Source organism: Hippoglossus stenolepis, chromosome 3, assembly GCF_022539355.2.
Source record: "Hippoglossus stenolepis isolate QCI-W04-F060 chromosome 3, HSTE1.2, whole genome shotgun sequence".
Taxonomy (NCBI): Eukaryota; Metazoa; Chordata; class Actinopteri; order Pleuronectiformes; family Pleuronectidae; genus Hippoglossus; species Hippoglossus stenolepis.
The window spans coordinates 16,655,932-16,672,320 of NC_061485.1; the positions used below are offsets into that span (position 1 = coordinate 16,655,932).

Here is a 16,389-nt window from a genome sequence, read left to right on the forward strand (position 1 = left end):
CCTGCCAATCTTTAATGAAGTCTTCATCTGATGTGAAATGACTGTAAGCATGTGTTAATTTCTCCACTTACGTGTTAAACAGGTCAAACAGACAAATATGAAGATGAGAGCTACTTATGAAAGATTTAACATTTCTCTATCCTGCGATATGACTCGGTCAAACTGGATCAAGAACTTCCGGAGAAATCCTGATTATAGCGAATGTTATAACGTTTCCTGTGTTCCTCAACCAGTTGCATTGAGGTCAGAGGTTTCAGTTGTTCAGAGCTGAAGAGGACCGAGGCCCAAACACACTGACTGAGAAGCAGCCAGCTGTGTTTGCTTGTAAATCAATTTGACACTGCGAGTGCACTGCAGCCACAGCGCAGAGCGGCTGTGAACTGCACCTCAGAGATTAAAATAGGTGTCGCTAGAATGCGGGCAGGGAACGACTGTCTGGACACAAATACACTCACACACTGGACTAAACACGTCTCGGTATTGTGAGGACAGAAATTCATATAAAAGTGGGTTTTGTTGGAGAATGGGCTCTACTGGTCATGGTTTAGGGCTCCGCTAAAACTGGCACATTTTTTAAAAAATGAATTAAATTTCCCTGAGTTTCTGTTCTATCTTTTTATATAAATACTTACTGCTGCCAAGGAGATTATGTTTTCATCAGAATCAGTTGTATGTTAGCAGGATTATGCAAAACTACTGAACAGATTTCTATGATACTTGGCGAGTGGAAGGAGATAACCCATTAAGTTTTGGTGCAGATCCTGATCATGGGGCCGATATAGGATTTTTTCTTCAATTTCTTTATCATTGTGAGACGGGACTTTTTGTTGATTTATGTGAGAATAATTTATGGATCTAGTGAATTTAAATGTGGTTTCATGAGGGGAGTCAACTCCATCTGCTGAGGAAAGCAGGGAGAGTGGTTGAAAGTTCATCGAAACGCTAGTAAGTGACCTTGAATCAAGATTTCTTATAAGTTTGTTTCGTCAAACTTTTCAAAATAATTTTCCACATGAGTCGTTTTACAGGAAGCAATTTAACAAAATGAATGTTTCATGAAAGCCACTGATGACTTAATCATGATGCCTGATGGATTCCTTTGCAAACCTCATATGACCATGTTATTGCTCAAATTAGTTGCTTCTTTATTATAACCAGACACATTTCAACATATATGACCTAATAAAAATTCCTCATGCTCGAGGCAAAGAACCTCAAACTAATTAACCTGCAAAAACAAAAAAACGTTTGCTTTTTATCAGCAGTCTATGCTGACACTGCACAATCATTTGAAACCTAAAGTGTAAGGACCTGCACAATGAAATCACAGCTCCCTTTACTGTCCTGGCAGGTTTTCAACCAACTACAAGTCCTCAGGGAAAGTTTGCTCCTTATTTTGCAGTTTTCTTGTTGTGTTTTTTGAATCCAGCAGCAATCCCACTGAGGTTACGTTCTTGCACTTTTTTCCCCTAGCCTTAAAGTGGACAGACAATGCCCTCCTTATTCAGGCCTAATATAACTTTCTTTCTCCATTTTCCCCTGTTCCCCCTCCCTTCATTCCATCATTCCTTCCCTGCATCGGAGCGATGATGTATGTTAAAGGTCGGGGGTCAGGCCAGGTCTAAATGCAGAGTGTTATCTGACTGACTGAGTGCTGATGTTTGCAGGAGACTGCCCTTACTCTCATCAAAGAGAGAGAAGCCTTCAAAGCCCCATGTTAAGACTGTCACTCGCTCTTTATTTCTGCTCTGAATATTGCAATAATGAGAAGATCAGGGATTATCCGGCTCCTCGCTTCATTTTAAAGTGATCAAAGGGGGAATGCTCACAGTGGTGGGTGGTTGTGCTTTGCTCAGTAGTCGGTTATGATCTTACCTGAGCCCCACATTGGTCTCCTCTGTTCTCCTCCAGATGATCCAGATACCCTGTCCAGTAGACACTCCAGAGGTCAGTGTGTCAGCCAGCGTTGAGTTAAAACAGGCAGAGGTCCTCTTTGAACGGAAACCGTACGCGCACGTTAATGGGGAGAGATGAATGAAGAAGCACAGAGCGACATGAGTGCAGAGCTCAGACCAGTCAGCTGGAGGGTGGAGAGGGAAAGTCTCTGTGCAGGCAGCCACATGTTCACAACAGCAGCTGCATCAAACATCAGGCGTCTGGATGTTCAGCTTCTTCATCTTCCTCACAATCACTTCCTCTCTCCGTTTTCCCCCATGCTGCCAACTCTTTCCAGGGAACTGAAAGAAACAAGTGCACGAGATTCCACAGGCTTGTTCTGCTTCTCAGGACTGGGGGAACTTAATATGTGAGGACAACTGTGGAAGGAGGGAGATGCAGGCGGAGAGAGAATGTAAGGAGCGGGAGGGGCAGGGTGGCGGGGGGTGGGACACGGTGACGGATCAGAAGGTTGGAGAGTTTGTGTTGTTGAGGAAGAGGAGGAAGTTGTGGAAACTTGAGCAACACGAAGGAGAGGAATAATATCTTGATATGGTGAGGTAAAGCAAAACATGTGCCTTTATTTGATTTGTTTTGAAACTGTGTTCTTATGCCTGTGTAAAACAGTCTGTGTCTCTAATGTGAAATGTGCCGTAGTCATGAAACCATTTAAACCGTGACTCAACTAGAATGGCTCTCAGTAAAGGACATATCTCCATCAAGGCCCACATTTAAATGAACTAGATCATGATTTTAATTTGGATTCACACACTCATAAGTATCAGTCCACTAAACATGCCTCATCAAGATCCATGAATTATTCCCAAAGAAATCAATGAAAATGTTGAAAATCTCACAGCATTTAAAGTGGACAGAAAATCCTGCCCCCTGATCCGCACCAAAATGTGATGACTTCTTTCCTGACCCACAAGTTTCCCAGTATTCTGTTCAGTAGTGTTTGTGTCATTCTGCTTGCAAACAAACAGACATGTGGGAATGTATGTATCAGGAAAACTTGTCTCTATGGATGATTTCATAATCGTTTAGCCCTGTGGTTGTAAATCTGGCCAGTTTTTACTTTACAATTGTGCTTTTATTGTTTTATTTACTCTACTATTTAACAACTCATCAATACTACAATTACAGAGTAAAAGACAAAATTAAAGTAACTTTGATCGGTCGGAAAAAGCAATTAGCTTTAATCAAAACTTTGAAGGGAAAAAAATATTTTTAGGTTTTACCAAAATGGCTTTATTTAACAATCAACACTGGCCGAGCACTTTATTGGGGACACCTACACCTGTAGTTATCCAATCACCCAATCAGCCTTGACTTCTGGTGATGTATAAACCTATACCTAGAATCATGAATCGTCCCTGGTGTTTCCACTGCCCTCACTGCCCTACCTTTATCTAGAATAACAGATACTGTGAGACAAGTATCAGATACTTCATCTGGCTGTATCTTTATCTATTTATTAAATATCTCTGGGTGTTTTTCCTTCCTTTTGGGAAAGTTGCAAATCACTGAGCACGAAATCAATTTACACAGAACTGTCAATTTTGCTGTAAACAGCTGCTTCTATTAACATACAAGTAATGGGCTGTAAAATCAAAGTAAATTGCTGAGAGACGCTGAAATTCTCCACAGAGCTGAAGGGAAGAGTTTGGTGATAATTCCTCACTTCAGTCAGGAACACTTTGTCATGATTTAACCATTTATTGCACATTGGGAACACAGTTATGCTTGGCGCGGGTGGCTCCATTCTTTGGCTGTTCCCTGGATTAGCCACGCAGCATGCTAAGATAAAACAGGGAACACATGCAAAACCTCCCAGTGGGCGTAGCAGGCAGGATATATTTGTTCAAGATGAATACCATTTACCACAACCAAGTTTGGAGGCAACGTTGCTGGCAGCAGGGCGTGAGTGGCAGTGTAGCCGAGCAGGGATCAGTGAGGAGGAGGTCGTATTTAAACGGACCGCTTTGTTGAGAGAATGGGCTGTGATTGGTGAGTGACTGACGAATGAACTAATGCAATGCTTCATTACTAGCAAGTCCCTTCATATATATACAGTTATTTTACTGTTAATATAAAAATATTTATTAGTGCAGCATTTAATTATATATTCCAATGTCCTCTCCAAATATGAAGTCCTTTCATTTGTCTTCTTTCTTTCCTGTTTAGATGTTTCTAGACATCTCTCAAATAACAGTTTGGGACCCTCTAAATCTGGTCACAGTGATTTGGTGTCTTTTTTTTATCTAATCTCTAGCAGATCTCTGAGGACAACAGCCTCCTGATCCACTGCAAGTCCCAAACACTCAGAGAACCATTGCGTGTTTCAGTTTGTCGTCCAACGAAATGGCCAACGTGAGGCCCTGGGATAGCTGGGGTGATGGAGGATAAATGTGAAAGGCTGTGATATGGACACAGTTGCACAAAATTCACAAACATGATACTGTGGGAGCCTCTTGTGTGAACATGTTGATTCCTCCTTTGCTTCCATTTAAGGCTTTAATTGGGATCGGATATCATAAATGTGCTTGCAAGTGTCGTTTCAGAGAGGTAGGAAAGTATTAGGTTGAGGATCAGGACGAGAGGGCCGAGGTGAGATTGACGCATGGCGCAATGTCGACTAAATGTCAGTCGAATTCTGATGTGCTCTGAAGCCTCAGCTCTACTGTGTTACAGAATATGGAGAGCGACTGTAGGGTTAAGTGCAGCCCATCAAAGCGGTATGGACAGTTAACTGACGTCCAGTGTGTGAAGGGCTCTCGTGTAAATGAAACATTAAACCAAGTGTTTAATGTGTGCAGTAAAAACAGAGATGGCTCCGTCCTGGCTTCTCGTTCATTTCATTTACATAATATGGACTCAGACACACACACACACACACACACACACACACACACTAAGAGACACAAACACCTTCTGGCAACACACCTCATAGGGGTCAAGTTAAGGGACTGTGGGGAAGGACAGCAAACTGGTGTAGTAAGCACATTTCACCAAGAGCATACAGTTACACACACAAACACACACACACCCTCAGGGTCGTTCTCTCTCTAAACTATTCTCTCTCTCTCACTCTCTCTTTGCAGTACGATATTTACAAGACTTCTCACCATTACAATCATAAAGTCTCTCTCTGATCTATATGTGGCTCATCAATGTTTGCATACGTCTCCATTACCCTCGACACGTGGAGCAGTTTGGAGCGACAGAACGGCTCACTCGAGCAGCAAATTGAACGGCTGCCGGGCCACAAACACGCAGTTACATTTTTCCTGGCGCTCTCTTCACCTCACTGTTTTCCTATGTTGACATTTGTCTCACTATATATAAACATAACCATACAAACACTGAGGCAGGGACATACAAGGTCAATAATCTGACATTTATGGTCTTCAGTCGTTCCTCAGTTGACACCGTGTTTTCTTTACAATCAATAACATTCTTGTGTTAATATGAAGCAAATATTATGTATGGAAATTATATATATATATATATGTGTGTGTGTGTGTGTGTGTGTGTGTGTGTGTGTGTGTGTGTGTGTGTGTGTGTGTGTGTGTGTGTGTGTGTGTGTGTGTGTGTGTGTGTGTGTGTGTGTGTGTGTGTGTGTGTGTGTGTGAGAGATCACAATGCATACAATGTGGTGTTAAATGGCCAGTCAGCCTCTCAGAGTACCCTTCTAGTTTTCCATTGATATGTTGTCTTTCTCATTTTATGAATGTTTATATCAGTGACTTCTTTTTCAATTAGTCGTTACAGTGTGTGGCTTCAATATAAAGCTGCTGCTGTTTCATATCTGATCCCTGAAGAAGTCGCATTGACAATAAACTTTGTGTTGACAGATGGTACGAACAATTAAGCTCTTTCTTTTTCTTGTACAACTAAAACAATTGAGTGTTGGATTCTACGTTTTACATCGACATCGTCCTTGAACACATCATTTGTCTCATAATCTATGAAAGAGAGTAGAGTCTCACAGACTCAAAGAGAAATTTAGCAAACAATAACGTTAAACTCCAACATGAGTTTTACTCCATATGGTGCCAGTTGTGTTGTTTGGCTCCTGCTCTTCCCTTTGTGTCAGCAGTCCTGATGAGGCTTGTTTGTTTTTGTTCTTCCATTTTCCATCTCAAGGATAAGAGCACCATCTTCCCTCCGTCCCTCTTCCCTATTAGGCCTCGCATTTCAGTGCTGCTTTTGAAGATTTAATCAGTCAGATTTCCTTGATTAATCCCTTTTCATGTCCTTTCACGGTAAATAATTACAGAGTTTGATACGATCGCTGGCTGGATGGAGAGGACAGCATGCAGACTTCTGATGGAGCCGAGTCCCCAGGTACCTTCATTAGCCTGATTATTCACATCCAAACACACTCCATCAACCAGTTTACATGTAAATAGGTTAATTCTATTCCCACTCCTCACTCACACTGCTTTAACAGATGAGCGCTCAGCAAACGGTGTTTCATTCACTCTCTACCGGCACCATCACGACACTGCAACATTCATGACAGACATGTGATTTTCTCTGTGAGGCCTGTGGGTTTTTCCAGTGAAATATGATTAACAGACTGAATCTTAATCAGATATCATCTGCAGACGACCAGACCGATAAAGCAGCGTTTCACTGTATTTCCAATACAGAAGGCCTCAGTCTGACCTCTCAACTGCGGTATGGTTGTGTTATGGGGACCCCTAGTGGCTAAATGCTCATATTTCATCCAACCAGTGGTTTTACTTTCACCGCTTGGTGGCAGTGTGATTCCACTCTCCTAATCTACAGATTTATTTCTGACGAATGCTTCCTCGGACAGTCAGGTCACGCGTAGATTTTGGCCCAATTTCCTGAACTTGATTTAGCATTTTTTTTAATTGACTTTTATTGTTACCTTAGTGTTAAGCACTGCGTGCTGCTCTGTTTTGTTTTAAGAGCACAATAACTGCAGGCTTTTGAGTATCAGAGATGAAGAAGTGCTGCCCCCGCTGCCCCTCTCCCCTCAGGATTAGTGACTTAATGCATCCATTCAGACACTGAGCTCCGATCAACTGCTTAATAATGTTTTATCCCAAATTACATGGCCATGTGCACATGATGCATGCAAGATAAAAGACACATATAGACTGCACTCCATAAACATACATTTCCCCTGAGAGATCTGCTCCATTTAAACCCAAGTAAACAGTTTTTCCTTGTTTATTTATTTTTGGAAACTTTTTTCTCCTTATATGTTGAATTATATCCCTGCCTGTGGACGAATTTTATGTTTTTGCTTGTTTAATTTACCTGCTTTGCTCTAACTGAAAGACCAAAGCTATTAAATGCAGGTATTTGGCACTGTACCAATTCCCAAATAATTATTGTCCTTTAAAATTTTACAGATCCATAAGATAAGATGCTCCAAATGTCTCGTGTTTATTCGAGGAACTGCCTCACTGAGATTAACTATCTCTTTTACATAAGTGTCCCTGGCCTACATAGCAGTAGCACATGAGATATATAGCTCTGCTGCCATCGTGGGCTCATTCAGATAAGAGTCACAATCACAGGGGTCAAGGGTCAAAAAGGCCAAATAAACCCCTCTCTTTGTATTGGGTGCAAAAGTCCCTCTTTCAAAAGACAAATGGGGTTTTTTTCACCCTAAAAAAATGTCTCCGCTATCTATCATGTGGCTGCAAAAACAATATGCTAGACGGTATCTGGGGAATAATCGAGGGTCTCCAAAGAGCTGTTTTTGTTATTCATCCTGCTGCTTCAAGTTAGTAGTGCAAATGCACTGCACACACACACACACACACTGGCTTATACTAATCCTTGTGAAAACAAAGCTGTATATTTCTCCCATTGCAGGTCAAGCGCGGGATGTTCATCAGCATGTTTATCAGGATTATGACCACTTTATCCAGAATACAACGTCTAACATTATGCTCACCCAACATCCACTGTTTCACATGGACAGATTGTACAGAAATGTAAACTTATACCAACTAAATGATGATGCAACTGATGACCATGACCCTTTCAGACCATTCCCACCAGAGAGCCCTGACCCAGTGTGACCTTGTGACCCCTTCGGACTGACCTCTCAGTGGGTGGCCTTCACACTGACCAACGTGCACCATCGATCATAACAAGTGGCTCTTCTCAATTGGGTGAGATCTTTGCAACTTTTTCTAATAGTCTTCTCCACTTTTACATTTAGTCTTCTCTACTTTTACAGTACATTTTCAAGCTTTATTATTTGCAAATTTTTTCACCTGTTTCTGTCAAATGTTTCCCCATTACTTTTTAATCATTAGATGCTGCTTCTCAATCAAATAAAGGGGACAGTCTGGCATCTCCTATGCAGTTTGATTTAGTTGTAAAATATTTGCATGTCCCTGATTTGTCTTTACATGTGTTTGAAAGGTTATGCATATAAATGTACAGGCATGTTTATTACATGTGTGACAACTAAACTGTGGTCTGAGTGGATGCCAGATCAGGATTAATATACTACCCCCAGTGTCAGTGAAGAAGGAAGTCTGTCTGACCGAGCGGCCATGTTAATCATAAATCTTTATCTTACAATCCTGCCTCGCACATCCGCCCTTTCATTAAAAGACGGGCGAAGGATTAGTGCAGTTAAACCCCGGAGATCTGTGGAGAGGAAGAATGAAGCGAGTAAACAGGATCCCTCAGTGTTGATGGTTGATAAAAATCTCTCTCTCTCTCTCTCTCTCTCCATCTCTCTATCTCTCTATCTATCTATCTACAAAAGAATCCATGGACTAATTGAATTTTTAATATTTTAATCAACATCAACTTTTCCAAAAGAAACAAAATGAAAAAGACAAAGACATGGTATCCAATACAAAATCTATTGGAAATTCGATTTTCACAGTGTTATCCTGAGAATGCTATTTTTAAACTTCTCTCCATCCCTCCAGCAGACACCTTCCAAAAATCAGTTACGTCATGCTAGGGCATCTACCTGTAGAGTGCAAAATAAAAATACCTAACAAAGAAGAGTGGACACAAACGAAAGATAATGCAAGAGACACATTTTCAGTCTAAGAAACAAAGAAAAAAGAAGCTCTGACCACAAACGTATACAAAAGGAAAACCAGACACATCAGAACAAAATTCCATATACACATTATTAAATTAGAGAATAAATAAAAAATACTTTAATTTATGTAGAATATCTGATGGTACCAAAGCTACAGAAGAAGTGCTGATATTACAGTAACAGAACATCTGGTCAAAATGGCCGAAGCAAGATTTCCTGTTTAGACTTGTGGAGTCTTTTTTTTTTGGTCATCAGTTTTTAAAAACCATTATTGGTTTGGGTCAGGTTCAGCAGAACAAGTTCTCCACACATTTGAAACCAACAAGCAGTCAAGATGGATCCCTCTGTGTTAACGTCCAAGAGACGTCAGTGTTCAGACTGGACTCGATCAGCCAGGGTGTACTGATGTGTTGACTCTGCTGACCCTCCTCAGTCTCTGTAGATGGAGGTCATATGTCGGGGGGGCATGTGCGGTGGATGGTAGGCGTCGTATGCCCCCTCTAAGTGTACGTCATAGCTGCTCTGAGGCTGATACAGGCCCTGGTCCAAAGGGGACGGGGAGTAGTGGTGTGTGGGCGGGTAATGAGGTGAAGGCTCCTGTTTGGGCACCAGGTTACTGCTGATGCTCAGAGGTGGCGTAGGAGGGCCGTCATACGGAGGGGTCCCCACACCACCGCCGTTATACTCGTGTGGCGAGTGATTCTCGTACGCTCCTCCTTTAATCGCCCTCAGGTGAAGCAGGTGAGCAGAGTCAAAAGTGCCATACGGCGGACTGGGCAGACCCGGAGAGGAGTAGCTCACCACACCACCAAGAGGAGTAGGTGGTGCCCGAACACCATGTCTGTCCTCAGGCCTCATCCCGCCGCCAGTACCAGGTCCCAGCTGCAAGCAGCCCGCCACCAGGTTGGAGGTGGGCTGCGAGAGGCCCTTACACAGCGTCTCCATGAAAGCCCTGCTCTCCGTGGACACGCCCCCCTCCAGGGCCTCGGACAGAGCGCAGATGTAGTTGCGGGCGAGTCGTAACGTCTCGATCTTAGACAGTTTCTGGGTTTTGGAGTGACAGGGCATGATGGTGCGCAGGCTCTCCAGAGCATCATTCAGACCATGCATGCGTGAGCGCTCCCTGGCGTTAGCCTTTACGCGCCTAGCACGGAAACGTTCCTGCCGAGCTTTGGTCATGCGCTTTTTCTTGGGCCCTCGTCGTTTGGACTTGTTTTCATCCTCCTGGCCTTCCTCTTCGTCATCATCGTCTTCCTCCACATCTTCGCTCCCCATCTCCCTGTCCTGTTGGTTTGTTTCACATTCTCTGTAGTGATGTGATGAGACTGACGCGTCTCCATCAGGTGAGCTCATGTCTTCATCTGTCCACTGCAGAGGGCTGACGGCCTCCTCTCCCTCACCTTGTCTCATATACGGTTTAATCATCATAGTAATCTAAAAAATAAAAGAGAAAACATTACAGATTAAGACTTTAGAAAATCTAGAGACATAAATGTCATTCAAGGTTTCTATCAGCACAGTAAACCCTTTGTGTTTTTGTATTCTCTGTATTTACTTAATCTGTGGATTAAGTTGCTGGGGACAATATGAAAAATGCATATCCCACTATAAATTGATTTAGTTGTATGGTGTTACAGGATATCTGCCGTGCAGAGTGGTACGATGTAAATTTAGTATTGTATTATTATACTTATATATTATACCATAAAAATTATGCAGGTTTTTGCAACTTTCCAACAGCTGGTCTCACATAAGCACAATTCAATCAAATTATTCTCCTCTACTCTACTTTTTACATTATCTGACAGGTACTAGTTACCTTCCTCAGTTAGATTTCACAAAAAGCACAGAGCATGTCTTATGATGCTGATGAAATATGAAATAATAAAAAAAACTTTGATTACAAACTGTCCTAAAGTTTTGTTTTTAATCTAGTGTGATGATACAATAATGAGGTCAAATATCACAATGTAAATTTACACCAAGCTGAAGCACCAGTGGTGTTCAGTTAAGTATAAATCAAACAACAATAAATATTCTTCAGTGGTTTTTATGTGAAGGGTTGTTACTTATAATGAATTTATAAGAATCATTTGTCTGTCATTTTATAAAAGGCGTTTGGAAGATTTATAAAATCTGCACTTAAGTTATTAACTCCTTAACTTTAGACTCTGTAGGGTTATTAAAGTGCATAAGGTTTGCTCTCTGTAACTGAAAACTTACACTAGTTGAGTATTTTATAGAATAAAGTATCTTAAGACCCAATTTGTTTAAATTTGACTAGAATATTTTGAGGCCAATGGAAAAGGACATGATTGAGTATTTCTCTGCAGGCCGTTTGGATAAGACAATGAGTTAGAGCTTCATGATACAGGAAAGTTACAGAAACTATTGTGCTAAACTAAATAATAGTATGTAATATAGAGTCTGACTTGGAGTCTAATTCAATTTTCTGTTTCAGCACCGGACAGTTCCCTCCTCAGCCATAGGCACTTCTGATTGGTCGAAACCTTTCACCTTTTTATCTATTTGTTTTTAGTGTTTTTCTTTATATATGGATATTATCTGCGGTCCCCTCTGCTCCCCCCACCCCCACCCTCTCTCTGGGGGTAATCCCGGTCACCTTGTGAAATGGTAATGCCCCTGCGGGATAAAGTCACTGACAGGACTCCAATCTGGGCCATCGCAGGATTTGCTACGCGGATGAAGCGGCGACCATGGGATTAAATGAAAGATCGACATCCCCCAGATCAGTGACACAGGACTCAGATTGAATTGAAATAGACTTTTTCCAAAGAGCCTGAAAAAATGATGTCTCGCCACAGATTGCGTGCGTGAGCAGCTATTTGCTAAATGGCGTCTGAAGCATATTAAGATAATCCTTTTATGCATTTTTTCTTTTTTCATGAGATGAATTCATTCATGGCCTGTTGACTTTAGGAAACCAAAGCTGTAAGGCTTTTTAAAAAGTAAAGAAGAATGTAAAAACTAATAAAGCTGAAATGTTAAAGACATGTATAGCTATAAGTTCCATCCTCTCTTTAATATAAATAGTAGATGATATAATAAATGAATAATAGGTCAATTTTACCTGAGCTGATGAGTTCCAGAACTTATTAAAGAAGTTTTCTCTGTGTCCATGAAGTGGCGCCGCACTTTGCTGCTGTCACTGTGTCAGTGCGGGTCACTCTGCGGGAGGTTTTAACCTCCGCGTTAAATAAGCTCCTCCCCCCTCAGCTGCGAGGATGACGCGCCTGAGCTCGCGCGCGTGGCCGGCCCGTGGCGCTCGAGGCTCCGCTGTGTGCCGCCCGTATGTGTACGTGTGTGTGTGTGTGTGTGTTCCATGTATTACTCATGTTGTGGGGACCTAAATCTGTTTACACGCAATTGGGACATGTCCTCCTTGTGGGGGGGAAACAATCCCCATAATGTAAATCATAAAATGTTAACGTGAAAACATGTTTAAGGTTAAAGTTAAGAATAGGGGTTGTGCTAGGTTTAGGTAAGGTTTAAGTTAAGGATTAAGTTAAGGGTAAATTAAGGTTAGGTTTTTTTTAACGTTAGGTTTAGGTTAAGGTTAGGTTCAGATCAAGGTTTAGCCAAGTAGTAACTATGGTTAAGGTGTATTTGTGTGTGTTTGCGCGTGTGTGTGTGTGTGTGTGCGTGTGTGCGTGTGTGCGCGCGCGTGCTGTGTCTTTGTTGCTTTGCGGGGGCGGCCGCCAAATCCGCAATACGTTTGCATGGAGCAGAGGCGAGACGCGCTCAGTCGGCTGAGCCTAACTGTATGTGACAGCTTGAAGTTGCGTGTGAGCAGGTGTTCGCTCTATCCCCTCTTCCAGCCATCCATCCCTCTGCACTGCCGAGATACACAGGCTGCTGAGCAAGTTCATGTCACCCAGGAGGAAGCACTGACCCCACGGTTAGAGTTTGGTCACAGGAGGTGTGCAGAGACATGGGTAATATGACTTTGGGACTCATTTCACCCCCTCCTCTCTGGAGCTTAAAGCCTCATGCCCCTTTTAAATGTTGGCCAAGGAGACACATTGAATTAATGTATTCACTTGTCTTTCAGTTTTAAAAGTTGTAAAATGTATTGCTTATTTCAGATGATAACTTGGTTTAAGCAAGTACTTAAGCTGGAAAGTCCACGTTGTCACACAAATCTCACTGTTTGTCAATGATTTAGTGTTTTCACAAAAACAACACTGGAATGTCTCTGCCCTGTTAGAGTTCTTGAGATTAAGTGTTTGTTGGACCTTAGAAATAGAAATAACCTCATAGGCCACAAGAAGTGACTCCATAAAGCTCAAAACATTTCCAGTATTTTTACAACTAGCCCAGTGTTTCCAAGGTCAATAATATCAGGATTTATTTTGTTTTTTTAAGCAAAATATTGAAACTGCTGTATAATTTACATGAGACCACTCTATGTCCTATATGCATCAGTGATTCTTTTCAAAAATTCAGTCAATGTCCTTTTTAGATTACCCAGTGAATCTCACACCAATGGATTTATTTACTTATTATAAGTTAAGCATTATAAGACATGTCTTCTTAAAGTAATGCTGTGATATTCCAATCATACTTTCCCTTGATATATATTTATATATATATATATTTGTAGGTGCAGACCTTTAAATGTTTAGTATATTTCGATAGCCTATTTTGAGTATTTGAAGTTTTTTCAGTATTTGAAGTTGCACAACTTTCAGGCCCCGATAGTTCAGAGACACCATGATATGAGACGTTTGTGCTTTGTTATGTCACGGAATTTAAAGCTGCAGGCTGTTATGAAATGTTGGGGGGAAAAAATTACAGTAACTCTTTACCATTTTTATCACGACAGTAACAGTAATAAAAAATAAAATAATCTGCATTGATATAAATAAATTACAATGCAAAACGTGTGCTAACACTAACATGCACTACAAGATGTGTAACTTAACCAAAGCGCAGCAACAATGGAGCAAGAATCAGTTGTAATATCCACAAGTTAATGGGCTAATTTAGGTGATTTAAGCAGCTTGTTTGAGCTTCAGCTGAGTAGTAGCTTCTAGTTACTGTAAAGTCTCAACTGTGTAATGTGTCATTCAAACTTTGTCACACAGCACATGAGTTTTAAATAGTATATAAGGTCACAATGATTATTTTGTTCATTTTATGACCATGCACTATCTAAAATAATTGAATTAAATGAATTAGTATTTACACTTGAGCTCTAACAGAGAGGCTTGAGGTACATTACAAGGTAATCTGCCTGTGCTCCCAAAGTATGTGTGTCTCATTCCCGGTTCATTCCCAGGCCGACCACCTTTCCCACTGCTCCCCCCCCCCTGGGTCCCTGCCTTTCCTATTCCACACCTGCAGCCTGAAATGGGAATACAGAGCCTGGCCTCTTCCATCCCCAGAGTGGATCTAGCAGGGGAATATGATTGCTGAGGCCTTGCGTCCCCATTGCATATATACGCACACACAACAATGTTTATGATACTTAAGTACAATATAATGTGCTCTTTATATTGTTTTGGATGTACGAGTTGGATCCGAATCGGATAAATAACAATTTTTAAAAAATAATTTTTGCCCCTTCATCGTTCTTACTTCCAGTTTGACCCACTTACTGCATGTCGTCCATTCTTCATGTTCTACAAGTGGTGCTGAGCAGAAGTGTACGTGTGTCATAATGTCCCCAGGTCCCTCAGTGAAGGCCACACATGATGAGTCCGTCCTGCAGATGGTCTTCTTTTTAACACGTCTCCTATTTTAACGGTCCGAGGCTCAGATGCTCATCTATTCTCCACTGGCTGCTCGGCTCACTCAGCATGGTCGCGTTGCTCAGAGGAGCAACAGTCTCTCCCTCGCCCTATCTAGGTATGTTTGGGAGGTGGGGATGTAGTTTATAAAAAAAAAAAAAGAAGGACAGATAAAACTTCACTCCAGTTCACACACAAACATGACCTTCCTCTGAATCCCCAGTGTTTCTGTGTGTGGTAGTGGGGAAAAGATGGTTTTGTCCATCTGTCATACTGGAAGTCCTCAGAGAGATGCCAACACTGGAGCATGAGGGGCATGTTTGTCAGTGTATTCGTGTGTGGGTGTGTGTTCACGTGTGGGGATGAGGATAGATAACATTTACTTCCTCCAATATCAGGAGCCTTGGTTTTACTCTGACTGCAGCAATAGTCCAACAAGGTCACTACAACAGACCAAGCCTGCACATGTCTGGATCCACTTCAAACTTTATTCTATTGTAACAACAGTGACAAAGCCGTCATCAAATTGTTTGGAAAGCAAACAAAAACCTCCAGAGAATGAACGTTGCTCTGGGTTTCATGGTCCCCCATCAACTTTACAAATGGCCGGCACCTATAAGCCAAACTTGAACCTCCCTCCAGCCCAGCACCGACCCTGGGGAGAGAGGGTTGATGTTGACCATGTGTCCTCCTGCTAACCATCTCATTGATGGACCTCACTAGTGGGTAAAATAGATACCCCCCACTCCGCCTGAACCCCTAAACCCCCTTAACCCTGCCCTAAACCCTCTGTTGGCCCCCTGTTGTGCGTGCTCATTGGCTGACCGCCTTCAGGCGTCCCTTTTCCACGGGTCCATTGTCTGGCCCCATAAGCAGCTTTGTTTCTGCATGTGCAGCTGGGCTAGCCCGCGCAGCCATTAGCCGCAACACGCCAAAGGGAGAGCGGGATAATATAATTACAAAACAAAAGTCAGGTGGCTCACGAGATCTGCCGGGAGAAGCCCATTTGGGGGAGATGCGAGGACATGCTGGCGGGTGGCCAGCTATAATTCGATTATGAAGTTGTGTGAGTGACAAAAGAAACAATTGGATCTTTTTTTCTTTTATTTGCCCCACTGTGATTTAATTTGATTCCATTGGGGCTTTAAAAACGAGGGCAGAGTGAAAAGAGGGAAGATTTACTCTTCTAATTTCTGGAGTCACCAGCTCAGAAAATCGACGCTTGTCTAACAAAAACTGCAAGAGAAATTCCTCCCTGGGCTAACTTTATTGTCATGTTGCCGTAACACTCGAGGCTGCATGTGAGGCCGGATTCAGATGAATTGCTGAAGGCGCCGGAGTTTTCCTGCAAACTGACTGGTCTTGTGCTCTTGTTTTGCATGAATGAACACAGATCGGTGGACAATGGGATCAGTGGCAGATCCATCTCCTGTAATACTTTCTTTAAACAGGGCTGCGAGTGTGTCCCCCTGTTCTGTCGGCAGACTAGAATTTATCCTGTTAGTCACCCTAGATGAATGAAAGAGTAAAATCAACCCCCATCCCAGCTGGACACACACGCACACACACACACACGCTGGGGAGTTAGACACACAGCTTTATGGACAGCTGATAAGAGCAGGTTTAGCTGGTGGCCAC

The 16,389-nt window shown here is 42.2% G+C and overlaps 2 protein-coding genes and 1 long non-coding RNA gene across 3 annotated transcripts in view; 1 reads left to right on the top strand and 2 right to left on the bottom strand.

Moving 5' to 3' along the window:
* LOC118105505 (zinc finger protein 385A) overlaps positions 1-2,310 on the bottom strand; it is a 31,824-nt gene extending 29,514 nt beyond the window's left edge. The window contains exon 1 of the mRNA XM_035153357.1: positions 1,876-2,310. Coding sequence (XP_035009248.1) covers positions 1,876-1,888 — 13 coding nt within the window. The 5' untranslated portion in view covers positions 1,889-2,310. The remainder of the gene's footprint in view (positions 1-1,875) is intronic.
* An 83-nt stretch (positions 2,311-2,393) lies between these two features.
* LOC118105508 lies at positions 2,394-8,683 on the top strand. The gene is made up of 3 exons (XR_004695127.1): positions 2,394-2,490; positions 6,218-6,285; positions 7,973-8,683. It is a non-coding gene; the product is annotated as an uncharacterized LOC118105508 (long non-coding RNA).
* A 38-nt stretch (positions 8,684-8,721) lies between these two features.
* Positions 8,722-12,243, bottom strand: LOC118105507 (neurogenic differentiation factor 4). Its single transcript, XM_035153363.2, has 2 exons — positions 12,090-12,243; positions 8,722-10,432 (listed from the first exon to the last, which is right to left on the bottom strand). Exon 2 carries the CDS (start codon positions 10,424-10,426, stop codon positions 9,428-9,430), a length of 999 nt encoding a protein of 332 aa, XP_035009254.1. The 5' UTR covers positions 10,427-10,432; positions 12,090-12,243; the 3' UTR covers positions 8,722-9,427.
* Positions 12,244-16,389: the final 4,146 nt, after the last annotated feature.